Below are 23,865 nucleotides of genomic sequence, written 5' to 3'. Positions count from 1 at the left end.
CAATTTCCCGAGTCCTTTCTAAAATGTATTTATTACTAAATACGCCGACCCAACCACCACGCATCGCAGGTCTCACAAAATGGGAAGTAGATTTAGGTCGCACCTTCACGCAAACCCAAATTAATAATATACTGTGGTTCGCTCTGAAGTCCTCGCTATGCACAAAAGTACAAGAGACGAATTATAAAATCCTTGTGAGGTGGTACTTAACCCCTAGTCACCTGCACCTCATCTTCCCTGACACGCCTGAACACTGCTGGCGCTATCGAGAAGATAGGGGCACAATCCTACACATCTTCTGGTCCTGTCCCAAGCTAATGGAGTTCTGGACAGCGGTCCGAACCATATCTCAAAAATTCAGAGTGGCAAATCCCGAATGACCCGGCGCTCTTCCTGCTACGCGTTTCGACCTTGCCCCCTAGGAAATACACACAGTCGATACTGCGCCACCTAACAAATGCGGCCAAGTGCTGTATCCCTCTACTCTGGAAGCAACAAACCCCCCTACCCCCCCCCCCCCGACTGCAGCAATGTGGCTGCGGAAGCTGGAAGATATCAACAAAATGGAGGATCTGATACTAACAGCCCAAGATCGGCAGGAAGCCTACCGAAAGACTTGGTCTCTTTGGAATGCGTTTGTGTACTCAGAAGAGGACAAGGCCCTCTTCGGAAACGAATTAACTGCATGCCAGTACATAGAAGACTGCAAAGGGAATGCCGACCCCACCCCCATACCCCACCCCTCCCTCCCTCACCCCTTCCTTCCCCCCATCCCTCTCTCCCTCACCCCTTCCTTCCCCCTCCTCCTCTTTCCCTCTCCCCCCCCCCCCCACTGCTCCCCTCTTTTCTGTTCTTATCTTACCTTATCTGCTCTCTCATTCTTTGTCTTGGCCATGGCCCCAAGCCTGCTCGCAGTGACCTTCTACTAAGCTAATAGACTGGGCCTCGGAATAATTGATTGACGTAGAGTGGCAATGACTTCTCTACCAGTTCTGACTAAGAAGGCAATGTCTGTGTGGTCGGACAACTATACATGACAAACTGAAGTTATACGCTGCAATATCTGTAAATGTAAGGCATGTTTGGGAGGCTGCGACCTTCATTGTTTCAGTTATTACTGTACGTTTTGGGGCTTTACCCCATGTGTGTGATAAAACGATATTTGCAAAAAAATAAAAATAAAAACACCTAGATGAGGGCGCAACACCACTCTGTCCTCATGAAAAAAAAAAAATCACATGTGGCTCTTTACAAGAAAGAGCAGCCAATACCGAAACCCTCTTTACTGAGGATATAGCAACCAAAAAGATCAACTTCCTCGTCAGAAGGACTAGGGGAATATGTTGTATCGGTTCAAATGGATGTTTTTGTAACAGACAAAACTAAGTCCCAAGGGTTCAAGGGAGGTTTGACGTGCGGATTAAGCCGCATCACCCCTTGCATAAAACCCTGGACTAAAGAACGTGTAGCTAGTGGTCTTTGAAATAAGACAGATAAAGCTAAGGTGTGGCCTTTAATAGTACTCAAGGACAATTTCATTTCTACCCATAATTGTAGAAAGGCAAGAATTCTGCCTATGATATCTGCAAGGGTGCCAACCCTTGGATTCACACCAGGAAACAAGCCTTCCAGACTCTATAATATATGGTTCTAGAAGCTGGCTTCCTTGCATTAATCAGGGTAAAGATAACTGACCTGGAAAGCCCATGTTTCTTCAGAATGTGGGTTTCAATAGCCAAGCTGTTAAATTTAGAGACCGCAAGAATGGAATATCGGTCAATGTGAGCAGATCTGGCCGTAGTGGGAAGGACCACGGGCCCTCCACTGCCATCTTTATGATTTCTGCATACCATGTCCTTCTGGGCCATGCTGGTGCCACCATAATTACCGGCTTTCTTTCCAGCTTGATCCTGCAAAGTAGAGGCAGCAACTGAATTGGGGGGGGGGGGGGGCAATGCATAGATCAGTGAAAACTAATCCCACAGGGTCACTAACGCATCTGTTCCGCATGCGAGTGGATCCTTTGTTCTGGCCACAAAGTTGACCAACTTCATGTAGGACCTGAACGCTGGAGTCCCCCATCTATGTCCGGAGTCCCCCCATTTTTGGGAAAGAGGCCGAAATATGAGACCATCCCCCTAGGAATAACTTCTGGTGACTCAAGTAGTCCGCCTACCAATTCTCTACTCCAAACATGAAGACTGCCGGTAGGCACGGAACATTCCTTTCTCCCCAAGTTAGAATATGGTTCACTTCTCTGTGCCGAGACACTCTTGGTGCCCCCTTGGCGATTGATGTAGGCCACAGCTGTGGCATTGTCAGATTGAATCCCTACAGGACAATCCCGTAATCTGAAAGTCCAGGCCTTTACAGCCAGACGCACTGCCCGAATCTCTAAGATATTGATGGGCAAGGTTCTTTCGGTTCTTGACCACTGTCCCTGAACCGTTGTCTTTTCTAGTACTGCTCCCTAACCTTAAAGGCTGGCATCCGTTGTTACCACTTTCCAGATGACTGATCTGAAGGATTTTCCTTTCAGCAGATTCTGGGTTAGTAGTAACCACCAAGTAAGGCTTTGGGACACTCTTGGGGACAGCCACATTGGCAAGTCTAAAGCTTGAATTGTTTTGTTCCAAATAGAGAGGATACTGTTTGGCAACAGTCTTGAATGGAACCGGGCGTAGGGAATTGCTTCGAAAGGCCACCACGGTTCCTAGCAACCTCACGCGAATGGAGGGATCTCCTTTTGACCTGACCATCTGCACCAGTTCTCTTATGGAGTGGATCTCTGCCTGAGGCAAGAACACCTTTTCCTGGGCTGTCTATGATCAGACCCAAGTACTCCAGCCTTTTTAGTGGTATTAAGGAAGATTTCTCTAGGTTGAGAATCCAAACTTTACAGATAATTGGTTGTAGTGCGTACGCTTTGCTCCAAACAAGCCACTGAATGATCTACTATCAATAGATCGTCTAGGTGCGCTACGACTGTTATGCCCTGTGCCAGGGCAGTCTTTAAGGCAGAGCAAAAGGGGCAGCTGCCCAGGGCCCAAAGCAGCGGCCACATACTTGCCAACTATCCCAGTTTAAATTCCTTTGTCCTTTGAAGTTTTAGTCCTGTGCTGTGTCCCAATATCTCAGTGTGAAGTGTTGGTACTAATGCTGCCCAGCTCTGCCTTAACCACTTTCAGACCGGACCATTTTGCTGGTCAATGACCAGAGGTCTTTTTACAATTTGGCATTGCGCTGCTTTAACTGGTAATTGCGCGGTCATGCAATGTTGTACCCAAACAAAACTTGCGTCCTTTTTTCCCCACAAAGAGAGCTTTCTTTTTAACGGACTCTGCGATTTTTTTTTTTGCGATATAAACGTAAAAAGACCGCAAATTTTGAAAAAAATGATATTTTCTACTTTTTGTTATTAGAAAAATCCAATAAACTCAATTTTAGTCATACATTTAGGCCAAAATGTATTCAGCCACATGTCTTTGGTAAAAAAAAAGTCAATAACTGTATATTTATTGGTTTGCACAAAAGTTGTCATATCTACAAACTAAAGGTACGTTTTCTGGAATTTACGCAGCTTTTAGTTTATGACTGCCTATCTCATTTCTTGAGGTGCTAAAATGGCAGGGCAGTACAAAACCCCCCCAAATGACCCCATTTTGCAAAGTAGACACCCTAAGGAAATTGATAAGAGGCATGTTGAGCCCATTGAATATTTTATTTTTTTGCCTCAAGCGATTGAATAATGACAAAAAAAAATTTTTTTTTTTTTTTACACAAAGTTGTCACTAAATGATATATTGCTCACACATGCCATGGTTATATGTGGAATTGTACCCCAAAATACATTCTGCTGCTTCTCCTGAGTACGGGGATACCACATATGTGGGACTTTTTGGGAGCCTAGCCGCCTACGGGGCCCCGAAAACCAAGCACCGCCTTCAGGCTTTCTAAGGGCGTAAATTTTTGACTTCACTCCTCACTACCTATTACAGTTTTGAAGGCCATAAAATGCCAAGATGGCACAAAACCCCCACAAATGACCCCATTTTAGAAAGTAGACACCCTAAGCTATTTGCTGGGAGGCATATTGAGTCCATGGAATATTTTATATTTTGCCACAAGTTGCGGGAATATTACAAACTTTTTTTTTTTTTTTTTTTACAAAGTTGTCACTAAATGATATATTGCTCACACATGCCATGGGCATATGTGAAATGACACCCCAAAATACATTCTGCTGCTTCTCCCAAGTACGGGGATACCACATGTGTGGGATTTTTTGGGAGCCTAGCCGCGTACGGGGCCCAGAAAACCAAGCACTGCCTTCAGGATTTCTAAGGGTGTAAATTTTTGATTTTACTCCTCACTACCCATCGCAGTTTTGAAGGCCATAAAATGCCAAGATGGCACAAACCCCCCCCAAATGACCCCATTTTGGAAAGTAGACACCCCTAAATTTAGGGGTACACTAGTGAGACTCACAGGTAAAAAAGCACCTAGGCTGTCAGCGACTGTATCAAAACGTTACAAAAAAAACTGTTAGCGATCGCAGGGATCAGGCCTGACTCTGCGAACGCTGCAGTTATGTGTGTTGTGTTTTGTAAGTGACTGATCGATACTGCACTTGGGTGGGTTGGGCTGGGCTTGGCGGAGGGGCTAAACGCAGGTGCTAGCAGGTATCTGGGCTGATCCCGCCAACAATGCGTTTTGGGAAACCTAAACTGCTGGCGACGCTAATATAGATCTGATCGGATACTATATTACTAAGGGAGGTGTATGCTTTGTGCATGGGTGTTAGCGGTACTGGCACTAACCTGACGCTGCCTGGGGCAACGCAGACCTTATCTGACCCTCAAACTTATATCACCCGCCGGGTGATCAGGGGGTTAAACCTTTATTCGGTAATAAATGGCGGGTGCCCTGAAACTATAAAAAAATAACTAACCAACCAGCGTCACCTGTAACAGTTATATGGTGATCACTGGTGAAAGGGTTAACTAGGGGGCAATCAGGGGGCTTTATGCGGTAGTATATGGGGTCCCTGGCGCTATAAAAAGCTGCGGCGAAACTAAATACCTACCTGCCTAACTAGCGTCACCTGTGATACTAATACAGCGATCAGAAAAACGATTGCTTATTAGGCTGGGTTCACACTGGAGCGATGCGGGAACGCCACGAATCCGCGGCGGGTTCCCGCATCACACTGCCCTATGCGAACTGCTGGGAGTGTCAGTGAAATGTTAATGATACCCCCAGATCAGTTCGCATATCGCAGTGCGATCTGCAAACTCGGACAGGAATCGGATCGCATGGTGTGAACACCCATGCGATCCGATTCTGCTGCAGACCAAAAAAAGGGTCCCGTGCGAGTTTGCGGCGGGTGCGATGCGAATTCAGCCATACTATCTGTATGGCTGAACTCGAATCGCACAGAGATCGGATGTGATTTGCACTGCAGTGCGAATCACATCCGTTCTCATAAACCGCTGCAATGTGAACCCAGCCTTAATGACACTGGCGACGGGGGGTGATCACGGGGTTGAACCTTTATTGGGGTGGGTTAGGGGGGTACCCTAGAACTAAAGGGGGCTAACCCTAACTGCCCTAACAGTTATTACAGTCACAAATGAAACCAATGCAAAAAAAAAAAAAAATGCAATTGGTGTCACTGTGACTGGGGGTGCAGGGGTGATTGGGGGGGTGATCGGGGGTGAGAGTGTGCCTGGCATGTTCTACTGTATTGTGTAGTGTTGGTGCAACTCACCGATCCTCTCTCCTCGGTGCCGGAACAAAATAATACCGACACGGAGGAGAGATTACATCACTTCCTCTGCCTGCGTTTACATTACAGGAGAGGAAGTGATGTCACGCTGCACTTCCATTCGTCAGGAGCGATCGCGAGGGGGTGGGCATGAACGAATGGCCGCCACCTCATCCCGAATCGCTCCTGAACGGATTCCGACCGCCGCTGGCACCGGGGGGGGGGGGGGGGGCCGATCGTACATGTACGCCCATATGCCTGCCCGTGCCATTCTACAGACGTACATCGTCGTGCGGCGGTCGGCAACTGGTTAATGTTGTGTACAGATGACTCACCTGCAGACCCTGTGTTTACATGTAAATAACCGTCATTCATATGTAAATAGCGCCAGCATTCGTAAATAAATAGTTGAGGCTGGCGGTATTGATAAAAATAATTTGCTGTAACCTCTAGCAACTAATCAGTGAGCCCCAATGTGTGCTGTAATCTCTAGCAACCAGTCAGTAAGGATATGCTGTAACTGCTGGCAACCAATCGCAATTGCTGCCTGATCTGAGCGTAAACAGATAGCTGCTATTTATTGTATGCAGATGGAGAGTGAAATTGAATAGGCACCCCCCCCCCCCCCCCCCCCAAGAAAATTATTGCCCAGGATCCAATTAATATTAAAAGACATCCCTGCCCTGTGACCTTAACCTGGCTAGAGGTATTGCCAGCACCTTTGTGAACTCCCGGGGTGCTTTGGCTAGCCTGAAGGGCAGGGCTACAAACTGGAAATGCTGCTGTTCTAACTCGAACCACAGAAACGTTTGGTGAGCGGGAAATATAGGAACATGCAGATATGCATCCCTGATGTCGATAAGATGCCAGAAAATTTTCTTCCTAGAAGAATATAAACTGACCTGATCGTCTCCATGCGAAAGGAGAGGATTCTTCAGGAACCGATTTAGATTTTTTAGATCTAGAATGGGTCTGACATGTCCATTTGGTTTGGGCACCATAAAAAGGTTAGAATAAAAAAACTCCAAACCTTGCTCTTTTGCAGGGATCTGTATGATCACCCCTTGAGAAATTAATCGGTCTAGTGCCTGAAACAGATTGTCTTTTCTCTGGCTCTTTGGGAAAGCTAGACCTCAGGAAATGAGATGGTGGAAAAAGTCCCGAAACTCCAGCTTGTACCCCAGCGTTACCGTGGAGATGACCCATATGTCCTCAATTTCCCCTCTTTCTAGACTTCTGAAAACGGCAGAAGTCTCCTCCCCCCCTCCCCCGCCTTGGTGCGGGGGGGTTGCCTCTTCATGAGGCTTTAGGATTCTGCTTTGCAGGTTTCGGACTCCAGGACTTTTGAGCCTGGGTCTGACCCTGAGGTTTTCATCTAGAATCTGACGGCATAGGCCATCGCCACTTCCTAGAGGCGAAAGCCTCTGGCGCAGGGGAATGAGCCAGTTTAAATGAAGGGCGTTTATACTTTCTTTTGACTGGCAAGAGTACTTTTCCCACTAGAAATTGTTTGGATATATTTGTCCAAGTCTTCTCCAAATAGTCGCTCCCCATGAAAAGGGAACCCAGTTAAGAGGTTTTCATATCGTGCTTCAGCTGACCAATATAACCACAGGATTCTACGCATATGCACAAGCATAAGGCGGGATACCTGGTGAATAGAATCTTTAATGGCATCTATGGCAAAACAATGCTTTTGATAGTTCAGCCAATTACCAAGCTTGTGTGCAGGAACCTCTAAGGGCCTATTTAAATTGGTCCTATAGGGATTGACAGATGCCTATTGCAGTGACTACAGGCTGAGTAACGGCACCGGCCAAGGAAAGTATATTTGAACAACTTTATCTGTTGGCTCCTTAACCACTTCAGCCTCAGACCAGAGCGTTTTTTGCAATTCGGGACTGAGTCGCTTTGACAATTGTGCGGTCATGCAACGTGGCTCCCAAACAAAATGGACGTCCTTTACCCACAAATAGAGCTTTTGTTTGGTGGCATTTGATCAACTCTGGTTTTTATTTTTTGAGCTATAAAACCAAAAAATTTAGAAAAACAATATTTTTAACTTTTTGCTATAATACATATCCCCCAAAAAATATATATTTTTTATTCAGTTGGGCCGATACGTATTCTTCCACATATTTTTGGTAAAATAAAAATCGCAATAAGCATATGGTTTGTGCAAAAGTTATAGCGTCTACAAAACTGGGGATAGTTTTAGGACTTTTTTTTACACTAGTAATGGTGGCGAGCTTTTATTGTGACTGCGACATTATGGCAGACAGATCAGACACTTGGCGCCATTTTGGGACCATTCACCTTTATACAGACATCAGTGCGATTAAAAATGCACCGATTACTGTGTAAATGTGACTGGCAGTGAAGGGTTTAACCAGTAGGGGGGCTGCAGGGCTTAAGTGTGTCCTAGGGAGTGATTCTAACTGGGGGGGGCTACATGTGACAACACTGATCACCGCTCCCAATGACAGACAGCTGTGATCAGTGTCCCACCACTAGGAAGAATGGGGAAATGCTTGTTTACATCAGCATTTCCCCGTTCTTCCTCTCCGTGAGGCGATCATAGTTATCCCCGCGATCACTCTCACTGAGCTTACAGCAGGTATGGCCACAATGCCACGTATTAAAAGAGCAATGTACAGGTACGTTAATATGCCTGTACATGCCCTTCTGCTGATGTCTAGCAGCGTGAGAAGGTCAGCAAGGGGTTAAGCATTTGTGCATTGTCTACAGGACAAGTTAGGCCTTTATCCACAATGAAAATCGCAGCGTCAACTGCTGGCACTTTCCATTTTTTGGAGAATTTCTCCTCCAGGGGACAAAGAATTGAAAATCTAATAGGAAGGAGAAAATGATATCCAGGTGTTCCCATTCAGCAAAAATAAGCTGTTCTAGTACTGCATGTGCAGGAAACGCATGCAAAAGGTTGAGAAGATTTTAAGGAACCCAAAGAAGGAACCGAGTTTTCAGGAGACTCCGTTAGAGGTAGCATGAAAGTAGAACGAACAATCTTACGGAGATGGTATCAGCAATTTCTCAGATTGAGAGGCTGAAAAACGTTACTCTACCTTTATTTCCTCCGCAGAGGAATCATCTGTTTTTCCTCCTGATCGCCTGAGGGTAATGCCTCATCCTGTGCCCACTGTTCCCCTTGCAAAGGTTCTGAAGTGGGAGGGGGGGGGGATCTAGCACGCTTCCTATACATTTGAATGGTGGGTGCGTTTAAAGCTGCTAATCTTCCTTCCAGACCCTGCAGGGTGGAGGAAAGGACATCTTCAGTCACGTATACAGGGGCTGAGATGTAAGAAGAAGTTGCACCAATTTGTTCCAATGGCTCACCCTGGCTTGCCATAACTGGTAATTAAGGCGAGGATGTAGCGTGGAAAGGCGAGGATGACGGCGTGGAAATGCAACTCAAGATCCTAGCGCCTGGGGGTGAAACCTTTAGTACTTTTTGGTCTTTTAGTAGGCATAGTCCTAAGCACAAAAACAGAGGCACTATACAATTGCGCTTAATAGCTGAATATAGTCATGACATTTAAAGCCACTATAAAGTTCAGCCTAGTGCTGGCAAAAAAAAAAAAAAAAAAAAAAAAAAAAAAAAAGTGTCCTTCCTGTATCAGGAAAGCCAGTTTGCCCCCTCACGTGTCCCACAGCTCGTGTCCCTGTGTGCAGACTGCTTGTTCCCTCCTCACCAGCCGTCGAGAGACTGTACAGCTGTAGTGCTATTTGTTTTAGCCTGCCGTGCATCCTCATGGACGTTCACGGCACTGCGCTTAGACTACGCCTCCTCCAAAAACCCTGCCCCTTTTTCACTTAAACTGTTCCCACGCTCGTGCGCTGCGTTTTATAGTCTACAGACCCAACAGGGGGGGGTGGGGGAGCAGGGCCCCAAGACCTGTTTAGAAGCAGGCAAACAAAACCGCATAAAAAAAAAAAAAAAACCCAAAAAAATAAAACCACACAACAGTACATAGTAGCAGTATCAGAACAAAGACCGGGTCCCTAAAACGGGGTTCTACTCCCTTTGACCCGTAAAAGCACCCAAATAGGAAAGCTTTAGGTAATGTAGCAAGACCGAAGCCCTGGGGTCCAGCACTACAAAGAGGAGTTACAGACTAAATACGAGGCCCAAGGTACCATCCACTTAGGCCTCAGTGGCACTTTGGATGGATCTGGTCTATGGAGGCTATTTAAATCCAGCATGGATCCCTCCTGGAGCTCCTCAGAGCACATCTTCACTCGTGACCAACACATTAGACACTGGCGAAAAAAAACTGATGTGCTCCTAGAAGGAGGAGGGGTTATATAGGGAGTGAACTTCTTGGGTATACCAGTGTCCATCACCTGACGGTGGCCTATAACCCATTACTTAAGGCTCTGTGTCCCATGATGTACGAATTCACATTTTCTCTATTGTCCATCAAGGAACACAGCTTGATAATAAGAAACCTAGAGCGGTCCAAAAGCAGTTTAAACAGTGGTTAGCACATCCAAAACAGGTGAACTAGCCAACACGAGGAGAAAAAAAAAAAAAAAAAAAAAAAAAAAAAAAAAAAAGGTAAACCAAAGAAATATCCCCTTACAGAACCTATCGACCGCAACAAGCACCTGCAAACTTAAAACTTGTAAGACTTAAGAGAACGTATGCACAGAAGACCAGGTTGCAGCCTTACAGATCTTATGGCGGCCATCTGTTTATAAAAACCAATATGATAGGGGTGAATGGACCGAATAGTCTGTCTATTTGATTCCCCCTCTGCCTTCCCCCTTTACCCAGTGGGAACTTGGTCCGTTTTATTGCACCTTGAGCTCAGGGGATACTAAAAGTACCCATCAACGATCTTATTTCTGGTTACTTACGTTTCAAGAACACCTATTAAAAATTGAGTGTCGGAAGCCTCAAGGGCTAAATACACCTTTAAAGTGATCCCACCAAGTTAAAAATCCATATTTACATTTATTTGTTCAACAATTACTCTCTTTCCCGTTCCCCTTCCTTTCTCCCCCCCCCCCCTCCACCTTTTTTTTTTCCTTTGTGGAGAAATGGTTGTGTAAATAATCGTACCAACTTCCCCACTCTCCTTCGGAAATGGTGGTCTCTTCATCTGGGACACACGTTGTGAAGGAATAACACTGTTATCAGCTCCTGAAGAAGCGTCATTACAGACGCGAAACATGTAGAGCACCAAAAATACATGTAATTGTTGACTGTATGGTTGATATCCCTGATTCTATATTTATATAGATATGTACTTTTTTTCCCTTTTGGAAATTTGAAATGGACTTTATTACCTTTGATAGGATGTCAACTAGGTCTTAAATGTGTAGTTATAAAAGGAGAAAACATCTCTTTTTTGTAAAAAGAAAATTGAATTTTTATTTATTTTCTGTTTTTACTTCTGTTTTAGTAAATAGAAATAATTCTTTTTGAATATATTGGTTGTGTTCACAACTTTCTTTATGACTAAAAAGTCCAACTGAACCCACATTTTTTCGAGGTCTTTTATGTGAAGGTTCTTTTATTATTTTTTATTTTTCTCCCCAATTTCCCCTTTTTCCTTGTCAATGTTTACATTTATAAAGCCTTACAGATCTGTTAACACTGAGGCGCGATGACAAAAAGCCAAAGAAAAACACTCACTAGTGAAGTGGGCTTTAGAGGGAAAATGAGGCAATAGGCCAGTACAATAACCTGCCTAATCCAATTAGAAATCAAAAGTCAGGAAGCTGGAGAACATCTTTTAGGACCATGTGGAATGACCAAGGCAACCAATGTCTAAAGAAGCAGTGGCAGAAGGTAATGGCAGAGACCACTTTGGGGGGGGGGGGGGGGGTAGAAAAGATCTCCTTGGCCTTTTCCTTATGCAAGATCGAATGTGGATCCTTACAGGACAAGACTGACAGCACACAGGAACCCTTCTGGCTGAAGGAATGGCCCCAAAAAAAAAAAAAAAAAGGCTTCTTTATTGGACAACAAAGTAATTTCCTGAATAGATTTAAATGGGGTCCTTGTAACGACAACACTACATTTACATCTCACAGTTGGAGTGGAGGCCAAACAGGGGGAGCAATGTGTGCAATCTTTTAGACATTCACTGATAAAATATTGCAGTAAGTAGAATTACAAGATTTAAGCATTGTCAGAACAACAGGTTTGAAAATGTCATTATCTCCTAGAACCTGGGTTTCGACAGCCAGGCCATCAAAGCAAGCGAGAATTGGAGTGAGAAATTTGTTATGGAGGACAGTTTTGGCTGATCTGTAGAAGCCAGAGACAGAAGCCACCATGATAGAACATCTTCATTCAAGGCTATAACCAGATCATCTCATCCAGAGAAAAGCTGGATTTAACCCCACACTGGGAGACTGTTCCATTACAAAATTCTCAAGTTGAATTAGTGTTAAGAGATTTTTTTTTTTTTTTTTTTTTTTTTTTTTAAGGGTAAGAGCACAATCTATTCAAACCGCCCTCATGCTTAATCAGCAGTTTCTGGATTCTATGTTAACAGCGCAGAGCCTAGCTGTAAAGTTAAAAAGAAAAAAAAAAAGCCTACAAATGTTTATCAACATTCCTCAGTGCTGAGAGATAGATTAGTTCTTCAAGAAAGGAACAAACACGAGGGCAGTTTAACCACTTAAAGACCAAACCTTTTTCTGACATTTGCTGCTTACAAGTTAAAATACGCAACTAAAAATTACTTAGAACCCACAGACGTGTGTGTGGATTGAAAAATATACACACACACACACGTCAAGAAACAGCAGTTTACTACCGAGAATACAGTTATTTCAAATTCGTCAATGTCCGAATTCATGTTAGAACATAAGTTTAGTGTGAGCACTACTGTTCTGAAAATTTACAGTATCTCAAGAGTGAGGACACTCCTCGCATTTTTTGTAAATATTTTATTATCTCTTTTCATGTGACAATACTGGAGAAATTACAATGTAAAGTAGTGAGTGTACAGCTTGTATAACAGTGTAAATTTGCTGTCCCCTCAAAATAACATACAGCCATTAATGTCTAAATCGCTGTTAAAAAAAAGTGACTACACCCCTAGGTGGAAATGCCCAAATTGGGCCTAAAGTGTCAATATTGTGTGGCCACCATTTTCCAGCACTGCTTTAACCACCTGGGCCATGGAGTTCACCAGAGCCTTGCAGGTTGCCACTGGAGTCCTCTTCTACGATTACATCACGGACCTGGTGGATGTTGGAGACCTTGCGCTCCTCTACCTTCCATTTGAGGATGCCCCACAGATGCTCAATAGGGTTTAGGTCTGGGAGACATGTTTGGCCAGTCCATCACCTTTTACCCTCAGCTTCTTTAGCAAGGCCCTGGTCGTCTTGGAGGTGTGCTTGAGGGTCGTTATGTTGGAATACTGCCCTGCAGCCCTGTCTCCGAAGGGAGGGGGATCACGCTCTGCTTCAGTATGTAGCAGTACATGTTGGCATTCATGGCTCCTTCAGTGAACTGTGCCGTCAGCACTCATACAGCCCCAGACCATGACACTCCCACCACCATGCTTGACTGTAGGAAAGACACACTTGTCTTTGTACTTCTCACCTGGTTGCCGCCACACACGCTTGACATCATCTGAACCAAATAAGTTTATCTTGGTCTCATCAGACCACAGGACATGGTTCCAGTAATCCATATCCTTAATCTGCTTGTCTGCAAACTGTTTGCAGGCTCTCTTGTGCATCTTCTTTAGAAGAGGCTTTCTTCGGGGACAACAGCCATGCAGACCAGTTGGATGCAGTGTACACCGTATGGTCTGAGAACTGACATGCTGACCCCCCCCACAATCTTTGCAACAATGCTGGCAGCACTCATACGTCCATTTCCCAAAGACAGCCTCTGGACATGAAGCCGAGCATGTACACTCCGCTTCTTTGGTTGACCATGGCAAGGCCCGTTCTTAGTGGAGCCTGACCTGTTAAACCATTATATGGTCTTGGCCACCATGCTGCAGCTCAGTTACAGGGTCTTGGCAAATCTTCTTATAGCCTAGGTCATCTTTATATAGAGCAACAATTCTTTTTCAGATCCTCAGGGTTCTTTGCCATGATGAACTTGCAGTGACCAGTAAGAGCAATAACCTCAATTTTTTTTTGCCAGCTGTTTACACATTAAATGGCTGTGTTTTGAGTTAATTGAGGAGACAGCAAATTTAAACTATTATTCAAGCTGTACACTCACTACTTTACATTGTAGCAAAATGTAATTTCTTCATGTGACAAACATGAAAAGATTAAATATTTACAAAAATGTGAGGCGTGTACTCACTTTTGTGAGATACTGTATATCTAGTAGCAAGAGCTCCTGGCAGAGTGACGAAAATGAAAATCAAAAAAAAAAAAAAAAACCACAGGCCATAATCACATATTAATTCTTAGCATAAAAAAAACAACTTACTGCTACTCTCATCCCCATATTTGTAAATGCACTTGGGCTCTGCTGGGTACAAAGCAGAAAAGGCCGATGGTACGATATCCAATATCCTCTGATAGTAAGAAAGCCTAGGCAAAGAACAAAGACACATCGTAGTTCAAGAAAACATGCTGAAAAAACAGGTTTGTGTCCCACATTTGTTTTTACAGCGCTCATGTACAGTGATCATAAATAAATAAAAAAAATAAAGAAGGAAGGGGACTGGACTCAGGTTGATTTATTAAGGCTCAGTTTACACTACTGTGACCTTAAAGTCATGCAACTTTGCGAGCCGACTTAAGTACTACTTTGATGAGACTCTGAAGCAAGGGAGGGGCTTACATAGCAGGGAATGCCAGTAATCTTGGCACAAGTCAGATACATTTTCCTTGAAGGAGTACAGGAACCTTTTCTAAAGTTGGAGCAACTTCAGTTGTGCCAAGACAGCTTCTCATTGATGAACGTGGGATTTCACATGTCACGCAACTTGGGATCTCACAAGTCGAATCCCAAGTTTCAAACGTGTAAACGGAGCCTAAAACTGGAGTACAAAATCTGGTGCAGCTGTGCATGGTAGTCAATCAGCTTCTAACTTCAGCTTGTTCAATTAAGCTTTGCAAAAAAAAAACATCCGGAGGCCGATTGGCTGCTATGCACAGCTGCACCGGATTTTGCACTCTTCGGTTGCAGTACATCAGGCCCCATTAATGGCCAGAGTGTGGCAATAATCAAATAAACCAGGTAGACAGTCATAGGAATAATTCAATCCGCTCATTGCCACCAAAACCTGTTTGGATTGTCTGACCACATTAGAGTCAAAAGTCGGACAGAACCACAGAGATATCCATTTTTTTTTAAACTTTGTCATCATGCAACTGACATCCAAAGCAAAAACAAAGTCAGAAGAAAATATATGGTGTTTTTTTTTACTCGCCAAAAGATATTTTCTCTGCATTCTTTAGATCATGACCAGCGGGCTATTATGCCATCTGCAGGACGACACTAGGTACAACAAAAATAAATAAAAAAAGGGGGGGGGGGGGGGGGGGGAGAGCACATAACCTAGGGGTAGCACTCTTCAGTAGGGGAATTTCCCAAATGTAGTCAAATGGAGGCTTTTGAAAATCCGACAACCAAGCTCAGATCCCAAGGCTTTGACAGAGGTCTTATTGATGGAGCAACTTGTGTAATCCCCCTGGAAGAAAGTGCAAATCAGGGAATGTAAAGCTAAAAGGCATTGGTGGAAAGTGAGAACCTGACCACTCACAATACTGAGGGCCAGCCAGTCCACACCCTGCTGAAGGCCAAAATACATGCACAAGGCACAATACATAGAGCAAGGGAAAACCCCACAGGTGATTCAATGCTTCACCAGAGGGAGGCCACTCAAAGACTGCAGCATGTCATCCTGCAACTTGTAGTCTCACAGTAGTACAGCCTTTGCACAAAGGAAAGGCACCTCCAGGGGCTTGCGAGATTCTCCGATCCAGGCGTCGCCAACCTAGTTCTGGCACCACAATGATAGGGACATGATTGATCTGTCGAAGCACAGCCGATCTTACCCAGGCAGAGTACTGCATGCGCTCAAAAGGAAGACTACCAGGATCTATACATCTGGCCTGTCCCCAATCACTGCAGTTGAATGAAGACAAATTCATCAACAGGAACAAAAAAAAAAAAAAAAGCTGGAAATATAAAAGCAGAAAAACTTCCAGGTCTTACCTCCCATGTGTGAGGCAAAACTAGTTTGTGCGTTTTTTTGTTGTACCAAGTATTCTATTCCTGCAAGTGGCATATTAACCAAATGATAAGGATCTAAAGATCCAGCTATGTTCTTCGCTGAACAGAAGGGAAATTAAAAAGCTGAAACTGAGAAGCATGTTCCTACCTCATGCACTTCTCTAAAACTTCACGAACAAACTGTGGTTTAGGTCTATCTAGATCTTGAGCAAGACAGTCAGACCTAAAACAAAAAAGGAAGAACACAATTATTTGCACATGCCCTTAAAACATTAGATAAAAAAATAAAATAAAAAAAAAAGGAACCTTTTGTCAGGTAATACTAACTACTCCTGCATTCTTAGACCTGCATTAACCACTTCACATCCCGCCCATAGTGATACGACGTCCGCTGATGGGATCTCCCATCTTGGGCGGGCATCATGACATCTAAGGGGCACACGTGCCCAATGCGTCACTGAGTAGCCAATGCACGTTCCTGGTGGCCACCATGTTCGCCAGGCACCCGCGGTCACTCGTGACAAAGCCGGAATGTGGACGTGTGTGTGTGTAAACACACAGATCCATGTCCTGTCAGGGGAGAGGAGACCGTGTGTTCCTAGTATATAGGAACACCGATATCTCTCCTCCCCCAGTCAGTCTCATTCGCCCACAGCTAGAAGTACTCCCTAGGCAACACATTTAAACCCCTTGATCCCCACCTAGTGTTAACTCCTTTCCTGCCATTGACATTTATACAGTAATCAATGGCTATTTATAGCACTGATCGCTGTATTAAAAATGTCAATGGTTTAATAAGAAAAAAAAAAAAGTGTCCGATCTGTCCACCGCAATTTTTTTTTTTATTTTTTTTTACAGTTTAGAGAGGGTAGGTAGCAGGGAGGTTGGGAAAATCTTAAGACTAGTTAGCACTAGGCTGGAATTCAACACAAGCTATTTTTTAGTGCAGCATTCATTTCTGGACTATCCTCCACCCTTCCATTTTGTTATACTACTAGCAGTACTGTTTTGGCTGGAGAGTTTAGTGCGCTTCAATGCCCACCCATATACACACAAAGTGCAAGGTCTCAAATGGTTCAACCATTTTATTTAGAGCCCCTGAATTCCATAAAAGCTGAACTAAAGCTACATACAAATTAAGTATGTAAACGTTTTCAACCAGGAAATTACCAAGAATTGTAAAAACAGACTTTTGTAAATCACACACCTCAGCCTTGTTACTATTGTGTAACACCACCCACACCTGAAATCTGGACGATGGAGAAGGCATCACACTGCACTCACCTGTCAGGACACATGTATGCAGCACATCTCAAATAGATCCTAATGCACCTCCTCACTCTCCCAGTCTGTGTCACAGTGCAAAGAGTGACAGGTGATATAAAGAAAGGCACGTCTACCTATGCTGGTTATAAGCCACACCAAATACAGGGGCATTTGAAAGTTCAGTACCCTTCAGCATCAGACAAGAGTTTAAAAAGGGGCAGACTTGTTGGGAAGGTTTCTCTGGTAGTTTCCCCATGTTCTGAATTCACTTTGACCAATATTCTGTTGTTGTTGTGATAAGAGTCCTACTCCTTGTGTCACGGATGTTGCCGCTCTGCTGAAACTGGGGAGTCAAGCGCATCCTTAATCCTGCGATTATTGAGGTCAAGGAAAAGCAGTGCTGCTTTTCAACAAGATCCCTCTTAGGACTCAACCTAGAGGTGCCTCTTGCCTACTGGCAAGAATGTGTACTGGGCTGTAATATATTCAGTGTATGGTTCCGGTGTAACCTTTGGGTGTTTCCCTTGTACCTTTAACCCTCGTTCACACTGAATGCAGGTTTGACAACGTGTGAGTTTCAAAACCGCATTTCAGTGTAAGTTAGGGGGCAATTTGAAAGGCATCTGTGTGGGTTCATGCACAGATATCTACTGAAATAGCCCCCGAAGTTGACAAAAGTAGTGCAGGACCTACTTTTGGAAAATCGGTGCGGCACCACAAAGACGGCTTTGCACCGATTCAGACAGTGCCAGTGCAGGCAACAGACTGCAATTTGACATGTCAAATCATGCCGATGTGAACTGGGTCTTACCCTCAGGAGTCACTTTTGGTCATGTTGGCAGGTCACGACTGGGCAGGGGGTTTGGCCACATCTAATTAACAATTCAGGCATTAAGCCCTTTAAGCAGGCAGTTTCGAGGTGGTCCTCGATTCTGTTTTTTTCTGAGCACATTAACAGTTTTTGCCATTTGCCCACTCCTCACAGTTGGAATGCCTTTGGGCGTCCCAACAGTAAATGACTTCCTGTGTACTCACTGTAAAGTCCTTTTGGCAGCACAGTTTCCACGGCTGTTCTAGGTTTATCATATTCATGTAACTGCATGTGGGCTTGTCCAATCCTCCTGTAGGTGGCAGTACAACACAACAGTAGAAGACCTCCCGTGTTCTTTAATGGACTCCAACAAAAAGGATTAAGATCCCCTTCACACTGGAGTGTTTTGCAGGCGATATAGCATTAAAAAATAGCGCCTGAAAAACACTTTGGATCGGTGAAAGGGCGATGAACTCACCGCTCCTCCACCGCTGCTCCCCATGGGGCAGTGCTGAGATACCGCCGGCAAAACGCCGTTCTGCCCGAGTTTTGCAGGCAGATACAATCCCTTCTCGGCCACTAGCGGGGGTTAAAACCACCTCCCCATTATCGGCTGAATAGCTCCACTAAAACGGCGCTAAAAATAGCACCTCTTTACCGGTGGCGGCTCAGTGTGAAAGGGATCTTAATGGAAAGTACAAAAACATGGATTTCAACTAAAATTACTAAAATAGCAGCATATATTTTAAAGGGCTAAAACAATTCTAACATAATTTATGTTCTGGAACACTGTAAACTTACAGAAATATGGGGGAAAATGTCTGTCTCATGGTGCGAATATATGACAGGCAACGCCCCCCCCCCCCCCATCACCGCCGGAAGACAGGCCAGAGAGCGGGGGACAGACATCAATATTTCCCTGCAAAGGCAAAGCACAATGGGCTACTATGCATGGCATAGTAGTCTATTATGTGTCACTCAACTGAAACCGAAGCCCGCAATGTCACCCATTGTCCCCACTAGCAGGGAGCGTCCATCTTCTCCCCACTCCCTTCTGGGACCGCAAACTCTGGCTGTGACTGGCATGATACCTATTATAAAAACGGCACAGTGTGCCCTTTCTAATGTGCGCATGTGCCGATGACACCCGAGCATGCGCCGTAGTCATCAGCGAGACGCTATTTCGTAAATATCACCTAAACCGGAGGTGTAGGAGATATTTCCAGCACCTACAGGTAAGCCGTAATACAGGCTTACCTGTAGGTAAAAGTGGTTGTACAAAGTGCTTTCCAGGGGTAGCTTTGCTCATAAGTATTTATCAATGCACTTACCAATCTTCCCAATTCCATCGGAACTGAAAGTTACTTAGATGGTGCGAAAACCAATTTATGAACCTGGAGAATTAAAAAAAAAAAAAAAAATAAAAAAGAAGATTAGAACATTCCAAAAAAAAAAATAATAAAATAAAAAAGGATTCATAGGAGTTGTGTCCGATTAGTGGTGAAACACCCAGTAAGATTGGCACATCCCATAAGATAGTACATCAAGTGAGGAAAGGAAAAGGGATATTAACGGTGCAATAGAACCTGATAATGACGAGAGAGAATTGTAACCAAAATCTGAAAAATGTAGAATAAATTTGAGGAAAAAAAAAAAGCACATAAACATTTGTCAATAAAGAAGTAGGCAGAGATTCATAGAGTGGTGATCAAACAGTTAAAAGTTGAGAAAAAAAAAAAAAGCATTGCACATTTCCCGACATGTTGTTTCGCTGTAATGCTTCTTCAGGGGGGATGTGCAGAGTACATCGGTCATTTCAAGGAAAAAACTGTACAAGAGTGGGAACAAAAATAGTGCAATGAGCATAAATCCACATAATAGACCATTACATACAAAAAGGAAATCAGAACATATGTAGGGCATTACAAAAAACCCCACAATAGACTCCACCCAAGACCGCCACTGCCAAATACCAGAGCTGAGCATATATGCCGAGGAAAGGGTCCCCAAGTGGTCATAGAGGGCACACAAAGGCCAAGCTACACAAATAAGGAAATATTTTATCATGAAAAAGGAATCAAATGTATTGGTAATGGACACAAAACCACAAAGCAGAGGGCTTTACTTTAACCACTTGGCACCCAAGCTACGTCATAGACTTTGTGGCATTATATCTATCTGAATGATGCCTGAGGTTACAGACATTCAGATAGCGGCATTTTTGACCGGCGATTCCCTGCATAAGAAGGATCATAGCGTCTGTTCCGCCGCTTGATCGTTCTTAAGGGTGGCGGGAGGGGACATTTCCCCCCCCCCCTCCCGCCGCTCTCCGGTGCTTCTACCAACTCATCGCTTCCATCGGTGAGTCGGTCACAGGATCCGCCGGCTCCCGGATGGTATCAGATTTCTGGTGGACCAGATGGTGCCGATGTTATGACGTCACGCCCGGCCTCTGCATTCAAAAATAATGGTGCCACCTTGGCTGGGAAGCCATTATTTTTTTTTTAGGCTTCCCAGCCTAGAGGTGAGATATGGGGTCAATAAGACCCCATATCTCATATCTCACTGTAAATGGGTCCGATCATGCCATATTCCTATTACAAGGGATGTTTACATTACTTGTAATAGGAATAAAAGTAATTTTTTTTGTGTGTCAAACTAAAAAAAATAAAAAAAAAATAAATAAAGTTTAAAGCGCCCCTGTCCCCGTGAGCTCATACGCAGAAGCAAATGCATACGCGAGTCCCGCCCACACATGAAAACGGTGTTCAAACCACACGTGAGGTATAGCTGCGAACGTTCGAGCGAGAGCAATAATTCTATCCCTAGACCTCCTCTAACTCAAAACATGTAACCAGTAAAAAAATTTCAAGTGTCGACTATGGGGATTTTTAAATACCAATGTTTGGCGCCATTCCACGAGCGCGTGCAATTTTGAAGCGCGACATGTTGGGTATTTATTTACTCGGCGTATCTTCATCTTTCACATTATGCAAAAAAATTGGGCTATACTGTTTTTTTTTTTTTAAAGCATGAAACTTTTTCTGAAAAAACATGTTTGAAAAATTGCTGCGCAAATACCGTGCGAGAAAAAGTTGCAATGACAGTCATTGTATTCTCTAGGGTCTTTGCTAAAAAAAACAATGTTTGGGGGTTCTATGTAATTTTCTAACAAAAAAATGATGAATTTTACATGCATTAGAGATGTCAGAATTGGCCTGGATGCAAAGTGGTTAAAACCAAAAAATGACTAAGCATGGAATGGGAGGGCAAGATCAAAAAGCAGCCCCCCCTATCAATAACAATGTTAGCGGGATATTCTATAAAAAAAAAAAAGAAAAAAAAGAAAGAAAGAAATCAAAAAGTATGTGTATTGTAATAAATGTATGGGAAGATGAGGTAAATGGTTAATCCTGAAAAGGACTCCCTATAGGTAGGGCGTCAATTCTTTAGAATTGTGTTATGTTATATTGCTGAGATATAGTATGGTAAAACTGTCAGTTTCAAAAGAATGCAACGGACATCTCACTATATGTATATTTTAAAAAGGCAGGCGATAGGGAATTAATCTCAGCACAAAATATCCATAGTATATACAAGTACATGAAAGCATTAAAAAGGTTAGAGGATGATATTAGTAAGCCGAGTAAGTTTAAACTTACCAATGAGATGAACAGGTTAGTATAGTCTAGCCCTCTGGTTCTAACTTTGGAGGTGCCAGAATGGCCGGCTTTGTAGTGTCCTCCATCGAGTCGGCGTCTCACATCACCAACTTGATGCGAACATGAGGGCGCCAGTGCGCATGCTCAAGGGACCTGGTCAGCCCCCTCAACTACAATACACAATAAGCTGCACCGCAAAGAGAGGGAGGACCCTGGCCAGTGCGCCAATAGGAGATGGCAACCTGTGCAAGATCCTCCCAAACATGCCCGTGGACTTGGGAAGAGCGAGGCCAGTGTAGGTGGAAAAACAGACGGACGCTGTGATAGATATATATATCTATCTATCTATCTATCTATCTATATCTCCCGTGAGCCGTTGCACTCTTTTGAAACTGTCAGTTTTACCATGCCATCTTTAAGCAATACAACATATTCTTTAGACCTTCTTACCTATAGGGAGTTTTCAGGATTATTTACCTTATCTTCCCATACATTTATAATACACATACTTTTGATTGCTTACTTTTTTGTAAAATAGCATGACATCCCTCTAACAATGTTTAGCGGGCTTTTCTTGCCCACCATTCCATGCTTAGTCAGTAATTTTTTGGTTTTAACGTAAAACCCACTGCTGTGTGGTTTTGTGTCCATTACCAATACATTTAATTCCTTTCATGATCATAGATTTCCTTTACTTGTGAAGCTTGGCCTTTTGTGTCTATGACCACTTAGGGACCCCTTCCTCGGGGGATATATGCTCAGCTCTGGTATTTGGCAGTGGCGGTCTTGGGGGGAGTCTATTGCGGGGTAAGAGGGGTCTTTTGTAATGCCCTACATGTTCCGATTTCCTTTTGTACATAACGGTCTATTATATGGATTTATGATCATTGCACGATTCTTGTTCTCACGCTTCTACAGTTTTTCTTGAAGTGAAACATGTCGGGATAGTGCTTTTTTTTCAACTTGCCTTTTATGACCACCACTCATGAATCTCTGCCCACTTCTTTGTTGACAAATGTTTATATGTGCTTTTTTTTTTTTATCTCAAAATTAAAAATTACATTTTTATATTTTGGTTACAATCCTCTCATCTGGTTTTATTGCACCGTTAAGATCCCTTTTCCTTTCCTCACTTGATATTCAAAAAATAGGATTTTTGTACTCACTGCAAAATCCTTTTCTCTGATGTTCATTGACGGACACAGCACTTTAATCTTAACCCTTAGGGTTATATCTCCACCTTTAGAAGAGGACTAGGCAGAACACACAAAAACAGCACCGCCCAGGGCTGTCCTACTGGCTATAACCCCTCACTCCGTTTCCAGCAGCTCAGTTCATCAAAAAGCAGTACAAAACAAACAGGATGGGTGGGTACTGTGTCCAAACTTTAGAGAAAAGGATTTTACGTTGAGTACAAAAATCCTATTTTATCTTTTGTTCATTGACAGACAGCACCTTAATCTTGACCTTAGGGACATCCCCAAGCAGTGTCAAAAACGAGGGGTGGGAACAGCAAGAAAATAAACTCCACCCATAACAAAAAAACCCTCAGAGGAGTCGCAACCCCTGCAAAACCTTGTGGCCAAAGCATGCATCCGAAAATGCACCCACATCAATTTTGTAAACTTGTGAATGGACGGATGACCAGGTCACCGCCTTACATACCTGGGAAACGGGCGCTTGACGTCGGAAAGCCCAACAGGCACCAATTGTCCTGGTAGAATGTGCCGTGACAGGAAAGGGAGGCGCCCGCCCCTTGTGGCATAAGCCTGAACCACAATCTGTCTGATCCGAGAAATGGTGACCAACGAGACCGCCAGACCCTTCTTTGGACCAGCCACTGATACAGAGGGTGACCTCCGGAAAGGAGCCATAGCAGACATACACCCGCAGAGCCCAGACCACATCAAACGAATGTAAAGCAACCTCCTTGGGATGCCAAGGACATAAAGACAGGAGCACAATGTCCTCATTAAGATGAAAAGCCAAAAACTTCGGAAGAAAAGGCGGCTGCGGACGCAGCACCGCCTTATCCTTGTGAAGTACCAAGTAAGGAGACTTGCATGACAAGGCTGGCAACTCAGAAACCCACCTTGCAGATTTAATAGCCACTGAAAAGACTACTTTCTGAGAGAGTGTCAACAACGGGATGTCACTAATGTTTTCA

The 23,865-nt window shown here is 43.9% G+C and overlaps 1 protein-coding gene across 1 annotated transcript in view; it reads right to left on the bottom strand.

Moving 5' to 3' along the window:
- NCBP1 (nuclear cap binding protein subunit 1) overlaps nucleotides 1-23,865 on the bottom strand; it is a 90,642-nt gene that overhangs the window by 25,855 nt on the left and 40,922 nt on the right. Inside the window, exons 13-15 of the mRNA XM_077475293.1 lie at nucleotides 19,368-19,430; nucleotides 16,108-16,182; nucleotides 14,205-14,308 (exon numbers count right to left, since the gene is read on the bottom strand). Of these exons, the coding sequence (XP_077331419.1) occupies nucleotides 14,205-14,308; nucleotides 16,108-16,182; nucleotides 19,368-19,430 (242 nt within the window). The remainder of the gene's footprint in view (nucleotides 1-14,204; nucleotides 14,309-16,107; nucleotides 16,183-19,367; nucleotides 19,431-23,865) is intronic.

The sequence above is a fragment of the Lithobates pipiens genome, unplaced genomic scaffold (assembly GCF_037356315.1).
Source record: "Lithobates pipiens isolate NorthernLeopardFrog02 unplaced genomic scaffold, aLitPip1_a1.2 Scaffold_13, whole genome shotgun sequence".
NCBI classification, from domain to species: domain Eukaryota; kingdom Metazoa; phylum Chordata; class Amphibia; order Anura; family Ranidae; genus Lithobates; species Lithobates pipiens.
Note: the sequence above shows the minus strand (reverse complement) of the source record. Positions and strands in the feature narration are given on the sequence as shown.